This window comes from Trachinotus anak, unplaced genomic scaffold, assembly GCF_046630095.1.
Source record: "Trachinotus anak isolate AG129_WGS33_773 ecotype Australia unplaced genomic scaffold, CSIRO_AGI_Tana_v1 ptg000010l, whole genome shotgun sequence".
NCBI lineage: Eukaryota > Metazoa > Chordata > Actinopteri > Carangiformes > Carangidae > Trachinotus > Trachinotus anak.
This window is the reverse complement of record NW_027273861.1, coordinates 13,489,305-13,508,911: the sequence shown is the minus strand read 5'-3', so window position 1 is coordinate 13,508,911 and position 19,607 is coordinate 13,489,305. Positions and strand designations below refer to the sequence as shown.

At 40.6% G+C, this 19,607-nt stretch overlaps 1 protein-coding gene across 2 annotated transcripts in view; it reads left to right on the top strand.

Moving 5' to 3' along the window:
* The window catches only part of tle5 (TLE family member 5, transcriptional modulator), a 42,849-nt gene that overhangs the window by 15,369 nt on the left and 7,873 nt on the right, over positions 1-19,607 (top strand). For both annotated transcript variants that reach the window (XM_071487716.1, XM_071487717.1), the window contains exons 2-4: positions 3,397-3,485; positions 7,555-7,618; positions 12,250-12,294. In XM_071487716.1, coding sequence (XP_071343817.1) covers positions 3,397-3,485; positions 7,555-7,618; positions 12,250-12,294 — 198 coding nt within the window. The remainder of the gene's footprint in view (positions 1-3,396; positions 3,486-7,554; positions 7,619-12,249; positions 12,295-19,607) is intronic.

Genomic DNA, 19,607 nt, shown 5'->3' with positions numbered 1-19,607 from the left:
CAATATGCCCCTCCTGGTCTTTGTTTGGTTTTATGATGTTCTCTTTAACATGCTCTCCTTTTCTTGCCCTGCATCCCCTTGTCTTTGTCCTCCTCTGTCTGTCTTCTCTGCCTCCGTCTGTATTCCCTGTGGAACAGGATGCTCCTCCTGCGGCTGTTGACTAAGAGAAACTTTGGTATTTTAAACGTTTGCATACTGCACTACACAGGGAGGAAATCAGATCTAGGGCAGCAACTCTGCCCTCCGGCACAAGGGGCAACCTGTATGCAGACACACACACACACACACACACACAAAAAAAACACACACAAAACTCCACACACACACACACACACACACAGTACTCAGAAACCATGCCAGTGTAGGGAGCAGTTACTGCAGTGTGGCTGCCTGTAGCTAAGTGCCTTGTGTTGACACAGGCTCTGTGTGGCACACACCCACATAGCCGAGCTGTTGTTTGCTGAGTTTGGTCCATGCCATACTGGCTGGAGAGATAATGGAAAACGTTATTTTGCTTTACACTCAGAGCCTCTGTCTCCGAGCAGCAGCTAGGTTCGGGTGGAATGGGGGTTTCTGTGTGTGGCAGCAGCATAATGTCAGCACTTCTCATGACATTTGAAAGTGTAATGGCTGAGGTCACTGTTTTGTGGGACTGTTTTTTTTTTTTTTTTGAATGATCTCCTAAATGCAAGCCTTTGTCTTCCACCTGTAATGTCTCTGAAGTGTAGGTGTTTTTGTACGTGATATAAAATACTTAATTTAATGTCCAAACTGATGCATAACACCATGAGGATATGTCTATACCCTGGGAAGCTATAGCAAGAATTCATCCCCAACCCCTGAGCATGTCAGAGCCGAGCACTGCCTGCTGAGCCACAAAGCAAAAAAATAATTCAGCCTTTGAAGCAAGAGGTCTATTCCTACAACCTGAAGCAATCCTGTTGCTTAGCATATTCTCTGGCCATGGTTCTGTGAATGTGAAGCAGCCTATTTGTAGTTAAAAATGAAGCTGAGCGACATGCCGTAGGGAGCAGGGTACAAAGCGACAGGTCATTCCTAACAGCAGTGGGCTAGCTTCCCGTAAGTGCTGCAATCAGATTTCTGATGGTTTTTTTATGCCTGCTCAATCGTAGTGGGAAAATGTCGATTTTTTTTTTCTCCCCCACCTGACCCATTATGCAGCCTGCTGAGAAATAATGAGATTTTGTCCCTATTTGGGTTTGATGCTTGCTGTGCTCTAACACACAACCAGGCCATCCACCGCTGCCTGGGGAATGTAGTGTGGACAGAATTACAATCAGGGCTAATGGCAACATTCAGGTTAGGTGAAAGAACGATAATGCAGCTGCCTGTACAAGGTCCAAAAGAACATTTAGAGTAGGGCATGGTCCTCTGTGAAACCACTAACCCTGACTAGGCCAGTGATAGGCTACATAGGACCAAAGTGAACATCAGGAAATGCTGTGAGATAAGACTTTACTGTACATAGGTACCACTGACACAACCAACAGAGACCAACCTTATTATTTGATGTGCTGTTTGGCAAATAAGTGATGTAAGCTGCCGTGAACAGACAACTGAATAAGGAGCGTTGCAGATATTATAGTTGATTTCCTTTCACATTTAAGCTGAATCATGGGCAGAGCTGGGGTCGGCACAAGCTGTTGGTGATTTAAAATAGTGCCTAGCGTGTTAAACCACTTTGTAGTTTTCTGGTTTACTACACTGCGTGAGTTGTGTTTATTATGTTGCTGTTTCAGATTTTCATTTCATTTTCCTACATTTTTGGCGGTGTTGTAGCCCCAGATCTGCCAGACACCAGTTGTTTGCTGTAGTCATTCTTGTTGTGATGTGACAAAACATCTGCTTGAACAGTCACATTCAGCAGCACTGCGGGCAGCCGCTCAAAGTACCTGGAACTTGCATTTAGTATTAACTCTGAGCAGAACTGAAATTTAGTTCCAGAAACTCATTCCCAAAAAACTTTTGGAGAGCAACTGAGGAAAAGCAGAGCTACATGACACATTCTATTTTATTAAGTGATGGGAATTGGTGCTATTAGTTAGAAAAAATTAAGTCTTTGTGTGTATTGTGTCTTTTAATCTTGTTTTATCGATGGGATGTGAGCCAACTCACCAACTGTCAGTTCCTGGGGCCACATTTATTAATGTTACATGGGTGATTCTGCAAAATATACAAGGAGACAACAGGTTCGTCCACTGCAGAGAGATATTTCTACACCTATAATACAGAGGAATAATGTCCCTTTTGCTGTTAGGTTACTGCAGGAAATGTTGCAAATAAGTGAGCAGAACTGCTCTATGTATGCATGTAGATGATTTCTCTACATTTGTAGTATATCGATTTGTCAGGTATATTTTAAGTTGCTGGAATAACCGCAGTCTGATTTGGTTGTAGCATGTATCACTATTGAGATATATAGTTTGCTTAACTGTGGTAGACACATTTCACCATATCACCTGCTCTTGCTTCACGCATGCTTTACAACTAGCACACAGACACTGCTTTAGTGATGACGCAATGTGCCAAAGAGAAGGTTGACGTCAAACTGATAATTTAAGAGACATTTTATTTGGAGCTAAATCTTTTAACACATCAAAGAGCTCAACACAGTTCCAACCAAGTTCCCTGTAAAAATATTTATAATGTGTGTTACCATCCTTATTTATACAAGCATGATTTACTCTAGCTTTAGTAAGTAGGTTTACATATTGCCACCCAAACTGAATGTTGGAATAACAATCAGGAATGCTGAAGCAATAACACACCTTGGATCAGTAGTTTGACTCACTCGTGTGTCATCAATCAATTGGCTGTTATGGCTCACAACATAAGCTATTGTTTATAATTGCCGAGCATAATAACTCTTAAGGTTGCCTCAGCACTGTAGAGACGCTGCCAATGCCAAAGTGAGGACAGAGAGAGTCTGGGTTATATCTATTGAAGGTTAAATATGGGAGTGTCAATATCCATTTATGGCTAATTGAGGCTGTGTGTGGTTTAGGTTTGTGTGCAGGCACATAATTTTACAGTGATTGAGATATATAACAGAGCAGCCTATATTTAGGGGTTTAAAAATCTGGCAGAAACAATGGGTACGTGTGTTCCTGCTTTGTGCATGCATGGTTTTAGTCTTGAATATTCACAGGATTTTATGTGTTTGGCCGCTTGTGTGTGGAAACATACTTGGCAACCAATTTCTTAGTAATGCCATTACTCATTGGACTGCGTCAAATTGAAAACTGCTTGATTTTTATGTTCATGTTTTTAATTATTTCTCTCACTCTCTGTTGTTCACCCCTCCCCATCTTTCTGACTCTTTCTCTTTCCACTTGGTCCTTACTTTTTCTTCGCTTGTGTTTTTCTCTTTGGCAGGCTTCATCGCAGCAGCTGAAATTCACAACCTCTGACTCCTGTGACAGGATCAAGGATGAGTTCCAGTTCCTCCAAGCACAATACCACAGGTGCAAACAGAAACATTTGTATGCACAGACACATTAACACAGGCAAACACTGAGTAGAAGCAGTTACATATGGCAGCCTTATAAGCGTACCTCTTTGTAATAAGGAGGATATCTCTAGGCCATACATGTGTCACTTAGTGTTTTTTCCTTTTTTTTTTATCAAGGTGTCACATACAGTTACACTTAAAAACGACTTGTAATTTATCTTTAAATTCCTAGTAATTTCCAATGAAGTTCAGTCAGTAGATTTTCACTTCATTAATTCCTATTAAACTACTATAACATTTGGTCAGTGTGCAGCAGGTCAGATGAACTTGCAGAATTGTATGTCTACAGACAAGCACACAATTCTGCATGTAAGAAGAATAATGTTTGATATAATTAATTAATAATAACTAATATTTACTTCAAATGAAGAAGTAATTCCAAGGAATTACCTCTGGAAATCAAGAGTTGCTTTTTAGCTCAACACAACTAAATAACTAAAAGAACAGTTTGAGAACTGATTCTCAGTTTCCCCTATTTGTGAACCAAATTTCATTAGTTCTTTATTAAAAAAAAAAAAACTTCAAGCAAATTCTTTGGAAATTACAAATAACAGACTGGTAAAATAAAACTTTGCCAAAAAATGTAGCTTGAACTTGAGGAACATCTCAGATGTTGACTGTGATAAAATAAAGATGTCAGCCTTTGTTCGTGTGTTCCTGATCTCTGCCACCACACTGCAGCCTCAAACATCCTTTATTGACTCATACCTAAATCAATCTCGTTGACCCTCGGCTATCGATCTTGCTTTACTGCTTAAATGCCGCTACAGTGCCAGAAGTCTGAGGCACTTCCAAAGTGCTCGGTCCGACCTTAACTGATCTGTTTGATAGCAGTTATAAAGAGGGGGGACGCCACAGGGTCTCCATCTCAGTGAGAGATCCTCTCTTTGTGAGACTGGTGCCTTTGAAGCTCGCCTTCCTTCCTGAGGAGGTTGGTTTGTTCCTCTGTACCTGTACTCCGAGAACCTTCCAGAGGCTTGCCTCTGCCGAGACAAGTGAAGGCAGATGAAAGCCTGGCATATTGTGTGCAAAATCCCGGCTCTGGTCTGATCGCTCTTGTTTGTGGAGGATTCTGAAGCTGCAATAACACCCTGTGTGTCTTTTTCCTCGCCTTTGGTTTTTGTAATTCCCACAACGGTGAGCAGCACCGTTTAACCCTCTTCAGAGAGACGGGGCGCAGTTGAAAGAATACCTTTTTTGTCTGAGCATACAGAACATGCATACAGTGCCTACTGACTCAGGAGGGGGAATGGGATGGGATGGGGGGGGCTTGGGAACCACAGACAGGGCTTTGTAGCACTCTGCTGCTGTGCTGAGCTTGTCTGGTGCTGAAGCCTTTAAAAGGCAAATGTACCGCAGGCGTTCCCTCGGGTATAGTAGCAAGCATTGTAGCTGTCGCTGTCTTCCTCCTCCCACACCCCCTCCTCCTCTCCCACCTCCACTCCCCTCCCCTCGTTCACATGCATAAATAGATCAGGGAATACATAAATCAAAATAAAGATGACAGCAGGAGCGATTTAGAGACGGAAGAATCGGCAATAAAACTCCATCAAAGTGTCGTTTGAGAGTAGCGGTACAGGCCCAGGGGCTGCTGAGCACCAATCAGAGGAGGCACAAAGCCAATCCCAGGTAGGCTGGCAGCAGGGAGGCCTGTCGTCATGACAACCCACCACACAGCCTACGCATGAACACAGGGATAGCAGGAAGGGTTTTATTTAGGAGGGAAGGGGAGCGTTTTGGATAAGTGGAGGCTGCTCATTCACACACAGAAGGAAGGCAGCAGAATAAAATCACCCCTCACCACTAATAAAAAAAGCGTGTCCCATCCCCTGGACAGTTGATCATGTTGGGTAACTGTTGTATGCCATGGCGTGAGCTACCATAACTATCTAATCTGTAAAGTGGACAGACTGTGTTTACATACGGCAAGACATGTCCTTACCTTGGACATCTTTTCTCCACTCCTTCTTTGCAATGTTGAAAGCTGATCTATTTCTAGATCATTTTTATCATTAATTGAAAAAGGTGCTAGCTTTGGTGACTATGTCACATATTGGTTATGCTGCTTGAGGGTAAAATCCTTCAGATGCTTTATGCAGAGGAAGACCTGCTAGTTTGAAATCAGCAAAGAGAAACAGGCAGTTAGTATCAGCTGCAAAAGCTCTATGAATAAACGATAATATGTGAAGACATTACCACATTGGAATATGCACTTCAGAAACGTCACAGCAGCAATATCTTAAAAACAATGATAACACAGCTGTTTTAAGTGTCTTGTGTTTTACTGCACAACTGAATAATTACTGCATTATTTGAGATTGTTTAAAACCTTTTTTTTACTTTAACATACCACAATTAAAGATAATTTCAACTAAGGGTAATTGCACACAAGACCATCATTTGGCCCCAGTTTCAACTCTAGGGACCACTGTGAAGGTAAGTGATCACTAAAAGCAGACAGACTCATTTTGGAAAATTGAAAACATATTGGGATGCTGATATTAGATTATTAACTTTTACATTTAGAAACTGGTTCTGTCTAATAAGTGTAGTGAGTGTCGAGTGCATTTGGGAGCATCATGAGAGCTGAGATAAGATGCAAGGGGAAGTTTCTGCCTAAGAACAAACACACAGATTCTGGGTCATTACATGACTAATTGCTGTGTGCTCCAAAATAAATATTTCAACCAACAGTTTCTAAACTGAGGGGCAGGGTGGCAAGCTTGCCATGCAGCAACGAAGTCCAAAGTTTCAATCTTCACCCTCATCTTCTTTTTATGGAGGTTACGTGTTCTTCTGAGGGATTCCTTCAGGTCCACTTGTAAATTGCTCAGTACATGCTGTATTAGCTTCTAGTCCGGAAAATAGATAAATTATGTCAATGAATGCTAGCGAAGTATTTAGCTAAACTAAAAACCACAAATTTACTGTATCATCAAAACCAAAATGATCCACATATGTAAAACATAAACACAAGCAACAACTCATGCTGAAATTTTATTTTAAATATCAAATAAGAGACATAATTATATATATTTCAGTGTTATAATATGCATCATTAACAAAACTGTAGCTCAGACAGGGATGAACACCAAACCAACACTGAAGTTAACTTCTGCCAACACTGCAGCTGCTGCGATAATTATAGAAGAAGCAAAACACTGTCTGTAAGAATAAGCTCACATTATTGGCTGCTTGCAACACTGTGTTCAGTCTGCCAGTTAAGACTAACAGTGATGAAGATTCAGCCAGCACTGACTGTAATCTCGGTGTCATTCCTGCTGACAGCTGAGGAGAACATCCCAGCATAAACATACACACACCATCGAACAGGTTTCAGGCTTACCCTATATCTGAACCTATCCACCGTGTGCCTGCGCATATCTTTATTTGATCTGAGTCTTATCCAGTCCTCACATCAGATGATGCCTTCTGAGACCGGCATCAGGCTGACTTGTTGATGCGTCATCCTTTGTCCTGTCGCCTCGCATAACATCAGCACTGACATGATTACAGCTAATGGCTGTCGCAGGGACTGGGTCACAGGAAACGCTCCAACACTATATTTAGACTTTTTACTTCACTGCCTCTTCTCTGATTTTAAAAAGCAGACATTTTGGCTAGACACATCTCTGGAGTTCAGAATGAGTTTGACCTCCCCCTGTAAATTGACACCTTGCCAAGCTTGGTGAAAACGGTGCTGCTGACTAGTTAAGGTGAGGACGATGATGGTGGTAATGATGATGATGATGATGATGATGGAGGGTGGTGGTGGTGGTGATAAAGGTGGTAATGGTGACTGAGATGATGACAACAGAAGTGGTGCTGATGATGATGAATGTGGAGGCAGTGATGAGGGTTGAAGTGATGATGAAAGTGATGACACTGCTGTAGGTGAAAGTGGAGGTAATGATGATGAAGAGCGGGGAGAAGTCACCTGGTGTCAGCACTTTAGGAGGAGGACTGTCAAGCTGACTAACAAGGTCTGACTCTGTGCTCATCTCTTCTCCCTCTCTCCCCAGTTTGAAGCTTGAGTGTGACAAATTGGCCAGTGAGAAGTCAGAGATGCAGCGCCATTATATCATGGTGAGTGAAGCTGTGTGTTTGTGTGTGTGTGCATGTGTTGTGCATCAGAAGAGGTGTTTGTGTATTCCTAAATGTTATTTTGTTACCATATGTTTTACCAAAGTAATATTTGATTTCTTGTTTAAATTTCCCTTTGGCTTTTGCAGAGACAGCACTACAGATATTGATGTTTATATGCAAAGAAATTATCTGTTCTTCTTATGTTTTCACCCTCTGTGTTAATTAATTCTCCTTCCTTCCTTCTTCCTTCCCCGTCCATCCTTCCCTTTGCAATGTAGTTGTTTTCTTATCTCTCTTTTCTTCCTGCTCATTTACAAATTTCTCTCATAAAAAGGTCATTCTGATTTATTACAACTCAGATCTTATTTTCATAGCTTAAGCCATCTGATATGTATTCACAAAAACTGTACTCACCAAGATAATTGCTGAGATCTGCCAAACACAAGTCAGACTGAGCAAGAAACACAAGCAGTCAGAGAGTCATATGTGTTTTAAACAAATCCAACTGGTTAACCAATAGCGGTGGGAAATTCACAATTTCAGTTTTGATTCCTGTTGCCACTGTGTGCCAAACCATTCACTCGTGTTTTTAGTTCACTGAATTGCAATATGAAACACAACAGGTAGTTCAATTAACTGGCCTTGTCACTGTCTGATCAAACAGAAAAAGCAGAGAGAAGTGTGTGGGAGTAAGAAGCTTTTTTTCATTTAAAAAGATTAATGAAAATTTGAAAGAATGCCACAGTCATCTACCTGTATGAAAATGATGAAATCAAAGTGTACTGAAGTGTACTCTACTGATTGGAGTCTGTCAGCTGTTTCGTAGAAGCTGATCTACCTGTTCTGCTGCACTGTAACTAACATTATGTCTACAGCAGTGGAGAACATCCTCTGTGCTGCAAGTAGCAGGGAAACCCATCATCACCTACAACAGTTCCAAACCTATTTGGAAGACAAAAATTAGACACCCAGTAAAATTAGAACCCACACTATTTGTTATGAACATCTATCACAGTTTGAAAACATCCCAGTTCAAGTATCTCCTACTGGTTGCTGATTTTTGGGTGCAATTACGCTTGGTTTTATCTGTAAATAAAATTAGCTAATGAGGCCACATTGTTGGCTTGTTTACACCCAGTTTGATTGTTTGACTGTTAGTGTGTTTGCCCTGTTGGATTTGTTTTTAGTGACATTGCAGTGTACAGTTAATTTGGTTGGAACAGTGGTATCATTGCCAATATCATAACCTGCCCAATACAAAATACTGACCCTAATTAAAATAAACTGGAATCGTCCTTTATTATTCACCCCCTTTGTGTTTCTGGAGTTACTGTTGTGTGATTCCTCTCTCCCCAACCCCCGTCATTTCCTCTGTTTCCCCTGTCTCTCTCCACACATACATGTTCACACACACACGCAAACACACACACACACACACACACACGTACACACACACACACACATGTGCTCGCCCGCTCTCTGCTCCACCTCGGGGCTAATCTCATTGTTGCTGGCCGTGGCTGTGTAGCCGTCTGATGTTTTGCCTCTAATTGATCCTCTGACTGGCTTTAATCTCATCTAATCTGTGCTGCCACACTGCTCTCTCCACCATCAGCCAGCCAGCAGACACACACATATGCATACACGCTCACACACTCACTCAGGCATTGTCAGCCTGATAGCAGTCTTTCACACATAAATACACACATATTGACACAGGAGCACAATCATGTCAAAAGAAATGATGGCTCAAATTTTTCAGTTTTAAAAATGTGAAGTTTAAGATGCTCTGGCATTCACATATATATCTTCTTTTGTGTTTCATGTGTTTCATTACTTTTACTTGTCCAGATTAAGGTAAAAGTAGAATTAAGTGTTTACATGGTGTGAAAGAACACCACTTCCTCAATTTAGCAAAATTACAAGACTTCTTTGATGGTTGGGTAAATGTCCACCAGGATGATTGATAGCCTACAGGTTGATATTATCGTCACACAGTAAAGAAAAGGAAAATGTAGCGTTTCCTTTGGTGTTTGGTATTGGTATTGATCAGTTGTTTTCTTCTATAACTGTTAGTTTTTGTGTGTGTTTTTGCTTTTCAATAACACAGCTTTGATTGTAGTTAACCCCATGTCCTAATGTGTGTATCCGCTGAATCAAAACACTGAAAGAAACCAGACAAAACCATTCACATGCAAAGAGAATTTTTAAAGGACAAAGACAAGTGCTGCTCTGTCAATCTGTCTTCTCTGTGCTGCGTAGGATTTAATCCCTCAAATGTTGTAGCACCACCTTGTTATGCATTCGTTATAAGCCTAAACTTTCACATTCCTAGAAGTGACTGACTGCAAATGTGTCAAGCATTACTCAGAAGGAGACTATTACCTACCTTTTTCATCAACCTGCCCTTACCTATAGGCAAACATTACTGGCACAGGAAACATGCAAGAGAAAGCACAAAGCACCCTAAGCAGACCAATCATCCTACTGAGTAGTTATGATTACATTTTTGAGGAGAGGAGGCACAGAAGATAAAGGCTTACATCAAACACAAATATTATATAGGTGGATTGAAAACCACAGATTAGAGCTGCAACAATTTGTTGATTGGTAGAAAAGTAATTGGCTATATAACTGATAATTGATTGATTATTATAGACATTTTTCAGGCAAAATTCCTAAACAGCTGCTGGTTTCAGTTTCTCTAATTGGAGCATGTGTTTTTGAGATCAATGTGTTTCTCTACATTGTATCAAATCATAAACCGAATATCTATCTGGGTTTCAAACAAACAATTTGAATACATCCCCCTCGGGCTGTGGGAAATTGTGGCATTGTAACATTTTTCACTGACATTTTAAACGAGTTGGCAGATTAACTGATAATGAAACTAATTGTTTGTTGCATTCGCACCATAGATAAAAAATAAAAATAAAATGTGGATAAAGTTGAGTCTGTTTGCTGTTGCAGCATGGTTACCACGACAACAAATTGTAAGTCACCTATTAGCTTGTTAGTGAGGCAGCGGAGGCACCACAGATGAAAGTTATTTCTGCAATGTATTTTATGATAAGTCTTTTGAATTCATTTGAACTAAATTACGTGTTTGTTTAAACTTTTTTTTGTTTGTTTTTTTCAAGTGACAGCTCTAATTGGGACTGTGATACCTTGATACAGCAATATAAACCAGTCTTTAGTGTAGTTGTAATCACATTGTGCATGGATGCTCCCTTTACCTTGGGTCATCAAATCATGGATTTGCAAAATATTTTCCTTAAAAGTACTAAAGGATTTTCTTCAGTAAAACTGTCTTCAGACTTGGGTCAAAATGTTGCTTTAAAATTGAACTATGACTGCAATATAGCTCCTCCTTCAATCGCGCAGACACACACAGACAAGCCATGCACGTAGACACACCCACTTTTAATCGCACTTCCACTCCATCAGTGGCAGGCCCAGCCTTGTATCCCCACAACGACCCCCCCGCCACTACTCCTCTAATAACATATCAGGTTGCCCCACTCCCCCGGCCAGCGGCAGCACCTCCATTTCCCCAGCGCTGTAATTACTTTAGGGAGCTTCCGCGTGGGCCCAAGCAGCTATAGAGAAAAAGAGAGTGCGTGCGTGTGTGTGTGTGTGTGTATGTGCGTGCGTGCGTGTGTGTGTGTGTGTGTGCTTTCACATACAAGATAGAAACAGTGTGAGATTGAACAGAAAACAACAATCGTGTGCATGTGAGAGAGAGCGCGAGCGTGTGACAGAGCGGTGTGTGTTTGCATGTATGTGTGTGCACATTTATGTGTGAGAGATCTGTGTGCTGTTTGTTTTCCAGTGACAGAGCCAGTCCCCCTGCAGACAGAGTGGGTGATTAACAGGGTTGACGCCTAGAGGGTGGCCCTCTCATTAACACTGAATACACACACTCAAACGCACACACACACACACAGACACACACACACACACACACACACACACACACAGACACAACAGAGGCTCTTTTTCTACTGTCTCTCCTCTTCTCTCTCAGTTCCTTTGCCTATTTGTGTGTCTTTTCTTTGTATGTGTGCATGCAGACGGATTCGTAAATGGGAATACGTTTGAAGAGTCAAAATCTGGGATCTTGGGAGTCATTAAGATGTCATGTTGGGTAGAGGGACTACTTTGTGTTAAAGGATGAATTTGTTTATTTTCAGCCGGGGCTTTTATTACCTTGATTTTAGCTTTGTGATATATAGTTCTAGTTTGCAGCAAGCACTGCTTACCACTACACATCCAGAAAGGAAGCCTAGGAAATATTATTATTATTATTATTATTATTATTATTATTATTATTATTATTATTATTATTATTATTATTATTATTATTATTATTATTATATTATTATATTGTGAATTATAACATACATTTTGCTATCTCAATTAACAACACTGAGCAAATATAAGAGAGTTTTACTCCAATTTCCCATTACAGTATAATCCATATAATCACCAACACATGGTTTTTCACAGACAGTAAATTATGCATAATAAAGTGTTCGTATGGAGCAGAGGATTTAACAATGACAGGAATTTGATGCCTCTGTTGTTATAACAATGTTTTTCTTTTTGTCTTGTTCTCTATTGCTTTCCAGTACTATGAGATGTCCTATGGGCTCAATATTGAGATGCACAAACAGGTGAGTCCACATTTAATCATTTTAGAAAAAACTCTTCTATTCCCATTACATAACACGGGAAACAGTTGTATGTTCATTGAAGAGCAGATTGCTTGTGAAAAAAATGAAAACTCTAACAGAATCATTTTTTTCTTGTTGGACAGGCTGAACTGATGGAGATATGCATATTTATGCAATCTTCATATGTCAGTCTGTTAATTTTGTTTATGTTGCTGTAGTTGGTAAAGGCTGTTGGTCTGTTGTCTAGTCTGTTGTTGTAGTCCGTACCAGTGTAGACAGTGAAACCTTCCATGACATAAAAAGAAGGTGAATATTTATCTATTAATTTCCATATTTCCCTGAGAAAAAACTGTGTATGCAATTTGTATGCAGCAAGTTAAATATTCAAGGCTAAAGCCTTTGTAAGCAAATGACTGGTTCACAAGATGAAGCTGTAAACAATTTCCACCTGTTAGAGTAGCAAAGTAATCCGAGTTACAGGTGATGGTACATTATTTGAATGTTTTCCAGAGTTTCCCACAGAATTAGTTTCTCTAGCTGACAGGAGGAGGGCTTTCTTATTTTTTAAATAATACTGTAAATACTGTGCTCCACTGCAAATACTTTGATTGCCAAGTACTTTGTGACAGATAAATAACTGAAAAATATACACAGCTCTATTGTGTCAAACAAACTGACACATATTGTGTTTGGATCGATTGCACGTTGTGATTGTCCAGTGAGCCCAGTCTTGGCTCACACACACACACACACACACACACACACACACACACTCTGCACATGTTGACTAAAGAGACAGACTGGTACTGTAAGAACTTAATGGATTTTTTCATGGCCCACCAGCCCACCGATGCAGTGGGATTTCTCCCCTTGCTCCCGATGGCCAGTCCGGCTACGACAGACTGGTCCATTGTCAATGTGTGATAAGATTTTAAAATAGAATATCAATATGTGGCAGTCAATGTCAATATTGTGGCGGGCGGCCACAAATAAATCAATGTATGAGAAACACTGTTTTCTTCAAACACACAAGTCTCCTGGATCATTTACTATGCTGCACATTAGAATTATGATTTGGCCATCAGAAGTATTTCAACTTTTTTTTTTTTTTTTGTGAGGGAAAAAGGCTGTAATACTGTAGTACTACTGTGCCCATGACACTCTTGGTATGAAGAAGCCAAAGAAGAGTCTGTGATTGAAATTTGGTTTTTCACTAAACCTTCTCACCTACTAACAGTGTGCAGGAATTCATTGCTATCTTTTCCATAACTTCTCTTTTGTACCTGCCTACCAGGTATGTTAGACAATATTCACTTTGATGGAGAAACCATTGAGAGCTTTTTAACTTCTGCCCGCTATTAGAGGAGCATCATTTTGTGAATGGATGAATTCTCAAGGACTACCAGTCCTTCATTGCAGTCCATTTATCACAGTTGCTTCTTGTTCATACTGATGATTCAACTGGGAGACTTTCATGGCCATAAAAACCTTGGAGTTGCTCCAGCTGCCAATCATCTAACATCATCTGTGGGAAAAAAAATAGATGGGGAATAAGACTTTTACATCCAGAACCTTGAACATCCAAAGTAACTGCTGACACTTTGTTACTCTGTTCATGCAGACACAGCTGTGCATTCCCAACCCCATTCCTCCACCACACACCTGCAGATCACTGATTGGCAGGTGTGAATTGCAGAGACAATCTCAGTGTTCAGGGACGTCTGAATGATGTCACCTGAGGCTTTGTGTAAATTCAAGGCCAAGGAGTTTAGCTTTTTTGCTAGATCTGTTTTATGTCACTCTATACACAGTATTCCAAACTCTGGTGAGTATGGAAATGTGTAGGAAGGAAGTAAACTTTATAAATTCCATGTCTTCCAAGTGGAGGAGTTGTATATAAATGTCCATTATAGTTTTTACTGCACAGTCAGTTGTAACAATGTGGATGTTGATATTGTTTATAGAATGGTTATATCTATTCTGCAGTCATTTCATTTCTGCAACAGAATTCTGTTTTTATATGCAAAAAAAAAAACAGCTATCATTTTCCCAAATCCAATGAAGACACTGCTGTTAGATGCTGCAGAACGTTTTGAAACAGAAAGGAAAAGGAAGCCTTCACCCAGGCAGGGGAGGGCTGAGAAGTGGATGTTCATACATCAGTTTGTGTGGCTGAAGCTGGGGGAGTAATTTATGCTCAGCCTGTGGGAGGGAGAGAACGATGGGCCTCCGAAGGGCCAGCCCTTATCGGTGACCTCGTCTGGTGCTGCCTGTCCACACACACAAACACACACACTGTCTTATGATTGACGGCACATGCTGACAGCCATATTGGAAGAACCGAGTGTGCTTTGACAAATGGACACACACACACACACACACATATACATACAGAGGATGATTTAAAGACCTTCACAAATATGCACCCACACAAACTCTTAGGTAGGAGGCAAAGTACAGGCACTGTGATACATGCGGGGCAAACACACAAGCGTGGACACACACACACACACACACACACACACACACACACACACACACACATACAGACTGTTACAAGCAAGCAAGCACACATACACATACACACACACACACACACACACGCTGAGCCTTATGTGTGCGATTCATCACGCCCCTTTTCCTTTATCTGACAGGGATGAAATTCACTGTCAGTGTGGTTGTGTGTTTGCAAGTGTGTGTGTGTGTGTGTGTGTGTGTGAGTGAGAGAGAATGTGCCCATCTCTCTTAGTGCATATGCTTATTTCTGTGTGTGTTACTGGCACATGTTCATAAACGGTTGTGTGTTATTGTTCATTTGTGCTCCTGTTATACTGTATGACTCTGTGTGTGTGTGTGTGTGTGTGTGTGTGTGTGTGTGTGTGTGTGTGTCTGCATGCGCACGTGTTCATGCTTTCTTTGTGCACAATGTGAGTGGGTGCGGAGAGTCGCTAGTTCCATTAGAGAGAAATTGAAGGGGATGTGTGGAAACGAGTGTCGAGGAGCATTCATGTCTAGGCCTTTTGTGCAGAGGCAGCCCCCCCCCCGCTCCTCCTCCTCTTCTTTCCACCTCTGTCTCTATTTCCCTCTCTTTCTTTCTCCCTTGCACTCTCACACATTCAATTGCTCCCTCTTGATCACTCTGTCCTACTCAATTCAAAAAAAGCCTCTCCACTCTGTCTGTTCACTCCCTCTCTCTCTGTTCTCTTGTCTCTTCTCTCTCTTTTTTTCTCTCTGTTTTGTCTTGGTGAGGAGAAGCAAGGTTGAGTTGTGGATTGAACTGGGAATATGTTGAATTTAACTGTATTATTGCTGGGTCCTCTTTGTCTTTCTGCTGTTCCTCTTTTCACCATGTTTTTCTTGTTGTACATACATGTCCTGCCTGGCAACATACCCTTGTATCTGTAGACAGGTAACAAATCTGAGGAAAAAATCTGAATAAATGAGTGGAGATACATAACGAAAGCAGTTTCTTCCACACAGGTGCACTGCATGGTACAATTAAGCAGTTAACATCCAACCATGCTCTGTGGCAGGTATAAACCTGCTGAATAGGCCCAAGATGCTGATTTTATATCAAGATGACAAGAGGAAGCCTTTGAAAGAGGGCTCATTGTTGAGGCACGAATGGCAGGACAAAGACTGGCTCAGTGGAGAGTGTTAGGTCTGCGGAAAAGATATCAGTAAATTGTGGTTGACACATTTTATGATGGTGTTGCTCGTGCAATAAGTAAGAAAAAAGAGCAACTCTTCCTCAGCAGACTGAGAATATCAATGCAGGACGTGATCAGACTGTGTCAGCAAGAACAGTCCATTGACAGTTACATAGAGAGGTCATTATAGTAGGGTTGCAGCACATAAACCCCTCATTACGAAGATGAATGCACGTGTCTACAGAGATGTGGAAAGAAGTGATGTGGTCAGATGAGTCGTCCTTCACCATATTCTCGACAAGTAGACAAGTGCATGTGTGGCACAGACCAAGAGAACGGTACAGGCCTGAATGCTTGACCCCAACAGGGAGGGGATAAGGTGGCTCTGTTTTGTTGTGAGGGGAATTTTGCTGGTTTGGGTCCACTACAGAGAAGGGTCACTGCAAATCATTACAAAGTTATTCTGAGTGGTCACCTTCATCCTGTGATGAAGCATTTCTATCCTGATGTGAGTGGTCTCTTCCAGGATGACAGTACCCCCATCAACATAGCATGAGTGGTCACTGAATGATCCAATGAGTATGAAAAGGGTGTGAATCATATGCTATGGCCTTCAGAATCACCAGATCTCAACCAAACTGAACACCTTAGCCAGCGCAGTACACCACCATCATCCATTCTCCAAATGAGGGAATATCTTTTTTTCTCTAGATGTAGGGCACAAAAACACAGTCTACATTTTCATATAAAAAAAAAAAACAGCAAGAGAATACAATCGATAGCATCCTACATAAATACATACACAAAAAAAAAACTCTTAACACATCGTCCCACCATCCCTTTCTGCTCAGTACCTAATATAAAGCAATAAAGGTAGAAAAATAGAAAAAGTAAAAGCAAAAGTAAAAAGTAATAATGGACAGTCAAATACACGAGTATCCACTATGGGCTGTTTCTTAATAATAAGGAACAAGGGACAGCCAAATCTGACTGAAATGTGATTCTCTATTCTTCAGCAATGACCTTACTCTCTGAAGGTGAAGGGTATGGGCCAATTCAGTGAGCCACAGATTAAAAGTGGGAACTTTCTTCTTCCACTAGAATGTCCAAATTCATTTTTTTAGCTGTAATCAGACATTGATGTGGATATTCAGAATATCAGAGAATGATTTTTTTTTTTTTTTTTAAAGTCCAATATCTCCCTATCCCAGGACAGAGAGCGAAGCTGTGGAGAATATTTAGGGAATATCATTTGAACGAATGTTCTCTCCCTCCAGTAGAGGTCAGAGACTTAAAGAATCAAAACCAAGGATCAATGAAGCTGTTCTGGTGGCACATGACAGCCCTAAGAAACTTCATGTTTCCTTTAAATTGTTATCTGACTATATTTTGATTGCATAGTATATAGTGGAGGTGCCTTCATTGTGTCTTTAAAATTATATACATTCTCTTGTGAAGCACTCATCATTACATATACAATACAGTATAGCCAGTTCCTAATGTTCATCTATCCTGTGGGGATTGGTACCTCTAGTTTGAACCATAGACTCTCAACTAAACATGCTTGTCATCACTCGTAGAAAATATATGTAGATGAGTAAAATAATAAAATAATGTCAATTAATCACTGAAATAAGGTCCATTAACTAGTTTTATTTTATTTTAATAACTAATGATTAGTTTAAGCTATTTTTTATTATTTTCCCAGATTCTTAGCCAGAATGATTGGTTGTTTTTCTGTGTCTTACATGTTTGCAAACTGAATATATTTCAGCTTTGGACTCAGACAAATGGAATTTGAAGATGACATTGTGGAGTTCAGGAAAATTTAATGAGCATTTTTCACAATTTTCTGACATTTTATAGACCAGCAAATTTATAGATGGCATTACAAAAGTAAAAGTATTTATTACGCAAAATGACCCCTTTCAAAGTGTTATATTATCATATATATTATGTGATTGGCTTATATGGCTAATGTGTTAACATGTAGAAAGTAATTAATGCTATAGCTTGTCGAGCTGGAGCTGAATTACTTGTTTGGTTTGGGGTTTGGGCTGGTTCAGCTGGAGAGCAGGACAGGCAGCTGATCAGAGAACAAAGCAGGCAGCAAGACAGGTAACAGGACCAGTAACGATGGTTGAGGCTGGGCAGGATGTGTACAGGTCCTTGAGCTGGCAGTTGCAGACAAACCTGTGACCTAGGTGAGGCAGGATACAGGACAGAGAGAGGAACTGAGTAACAGGTTAACAGGAACTAGCAAGGTACAAAAAACACAACAAAACTTCTCAAGGCAAAGCTTGCATAGGTGAATGGATAATCTGGTGAAGAGTGGAGTGAAGAGCAGGTCTTTATATACTGCAGAGTTTTGGTGAGTCGATGAGCTGACAGGGAACAGGTGCACAGGGGGAATGGCCAGAAGGAGCCAGAATGCCATGCCTATAAGACACATAAAGACAGAGCGAAACAAACCAGAAACACAAGGGAGGGGAGTGCACAGCAGAAACACAAGGGGGAAAATGGAGAGGAAAAGCAGGTAGCCTAACAAGTGGAAGTAAATGTACAATGCTTCAACAAAATACCATACAAGTGGAAGTGCTTCAAAATATTTTTTAAGAACAGGACTTGAGTAAAAGGTTTTGTGACTATTGATGCAATAGCTCAAATTGAAATGTAGCTTTGAAATTTGAAAGTAAGGTGAATTTTAGGTTTTGAATCTAGTTTGAGATATTTAGAAGAATCAAGTACTTCTGGCAGGAAGCAGCAGAATAAATAGTAAAGATCATACAAGGACAAAACCAGGACACCCCGAGGCAGTCTGTGAAATGTTAGGTTTGTTTAGGCTGCCTTCCATGCTTCCTTGAAACACATTTTAAATCAACTCAAACACATTTTTGTCTCTGTGTTTGCTTTCCCTTTTGAGCTTACGTTTTCAAATTACAAAAGATAAAGTTTATTTAAATTGGTGAAAAAAAGCAGACATCTCCAGCAGCAATTAATTCAGTCTGCTGCTGATGTTTGATGTATTTGTCCAGTTTCCCAGTCCAGTTTTATATTGTGTATGTTTTGTGTGCATTCATATAATGCTCTTGCCAGTGAATGTGTGCTTCAGTAGCACTTGAGGAAGGGTGGAAAGAAGCAAAGAAAAAATGCAAAGAGGACAAAAGAGAGAAACAAGCATTCAGATAGAAAAAAGCTGAGGGAGAGACACAGAGAGGAAGATGATAAAGAGCACGGATAAAAGAAGAGACAGACGCAGAGTTGGGGGAAAAAAAGATAGACAGCATAAAGGGCACTGAAAAAGAAGAAGAGTCATAGTTAGCATGGAGCGAGTCCCGCAGAGACATTTTAGAGAGACATTTCAGAGATGTCAGGGAGTGTGTATGTGTAATGATGAGCGGATAGGAGTGAAGCGCTTGATGGGGAGCTGTGCTCTGCATGCCTAATGACTGTTAGGAGGGCCCCTCTCTCCTCATCGCGCCACGAATTAGGCTCTAACACAATTACTGCTGCTTTGCATATCTCAGACGGATTGGATGATTACCAACCAAATGTGATAATAGACCTGCATGTGAGAAAGATAGGAAGTGTGCATGACGAGAAAGAGGGAAGGGTGTGTGTGTGTTGGCTTGGATGATTGTTACATTGAGTGTGAGTGCGTGA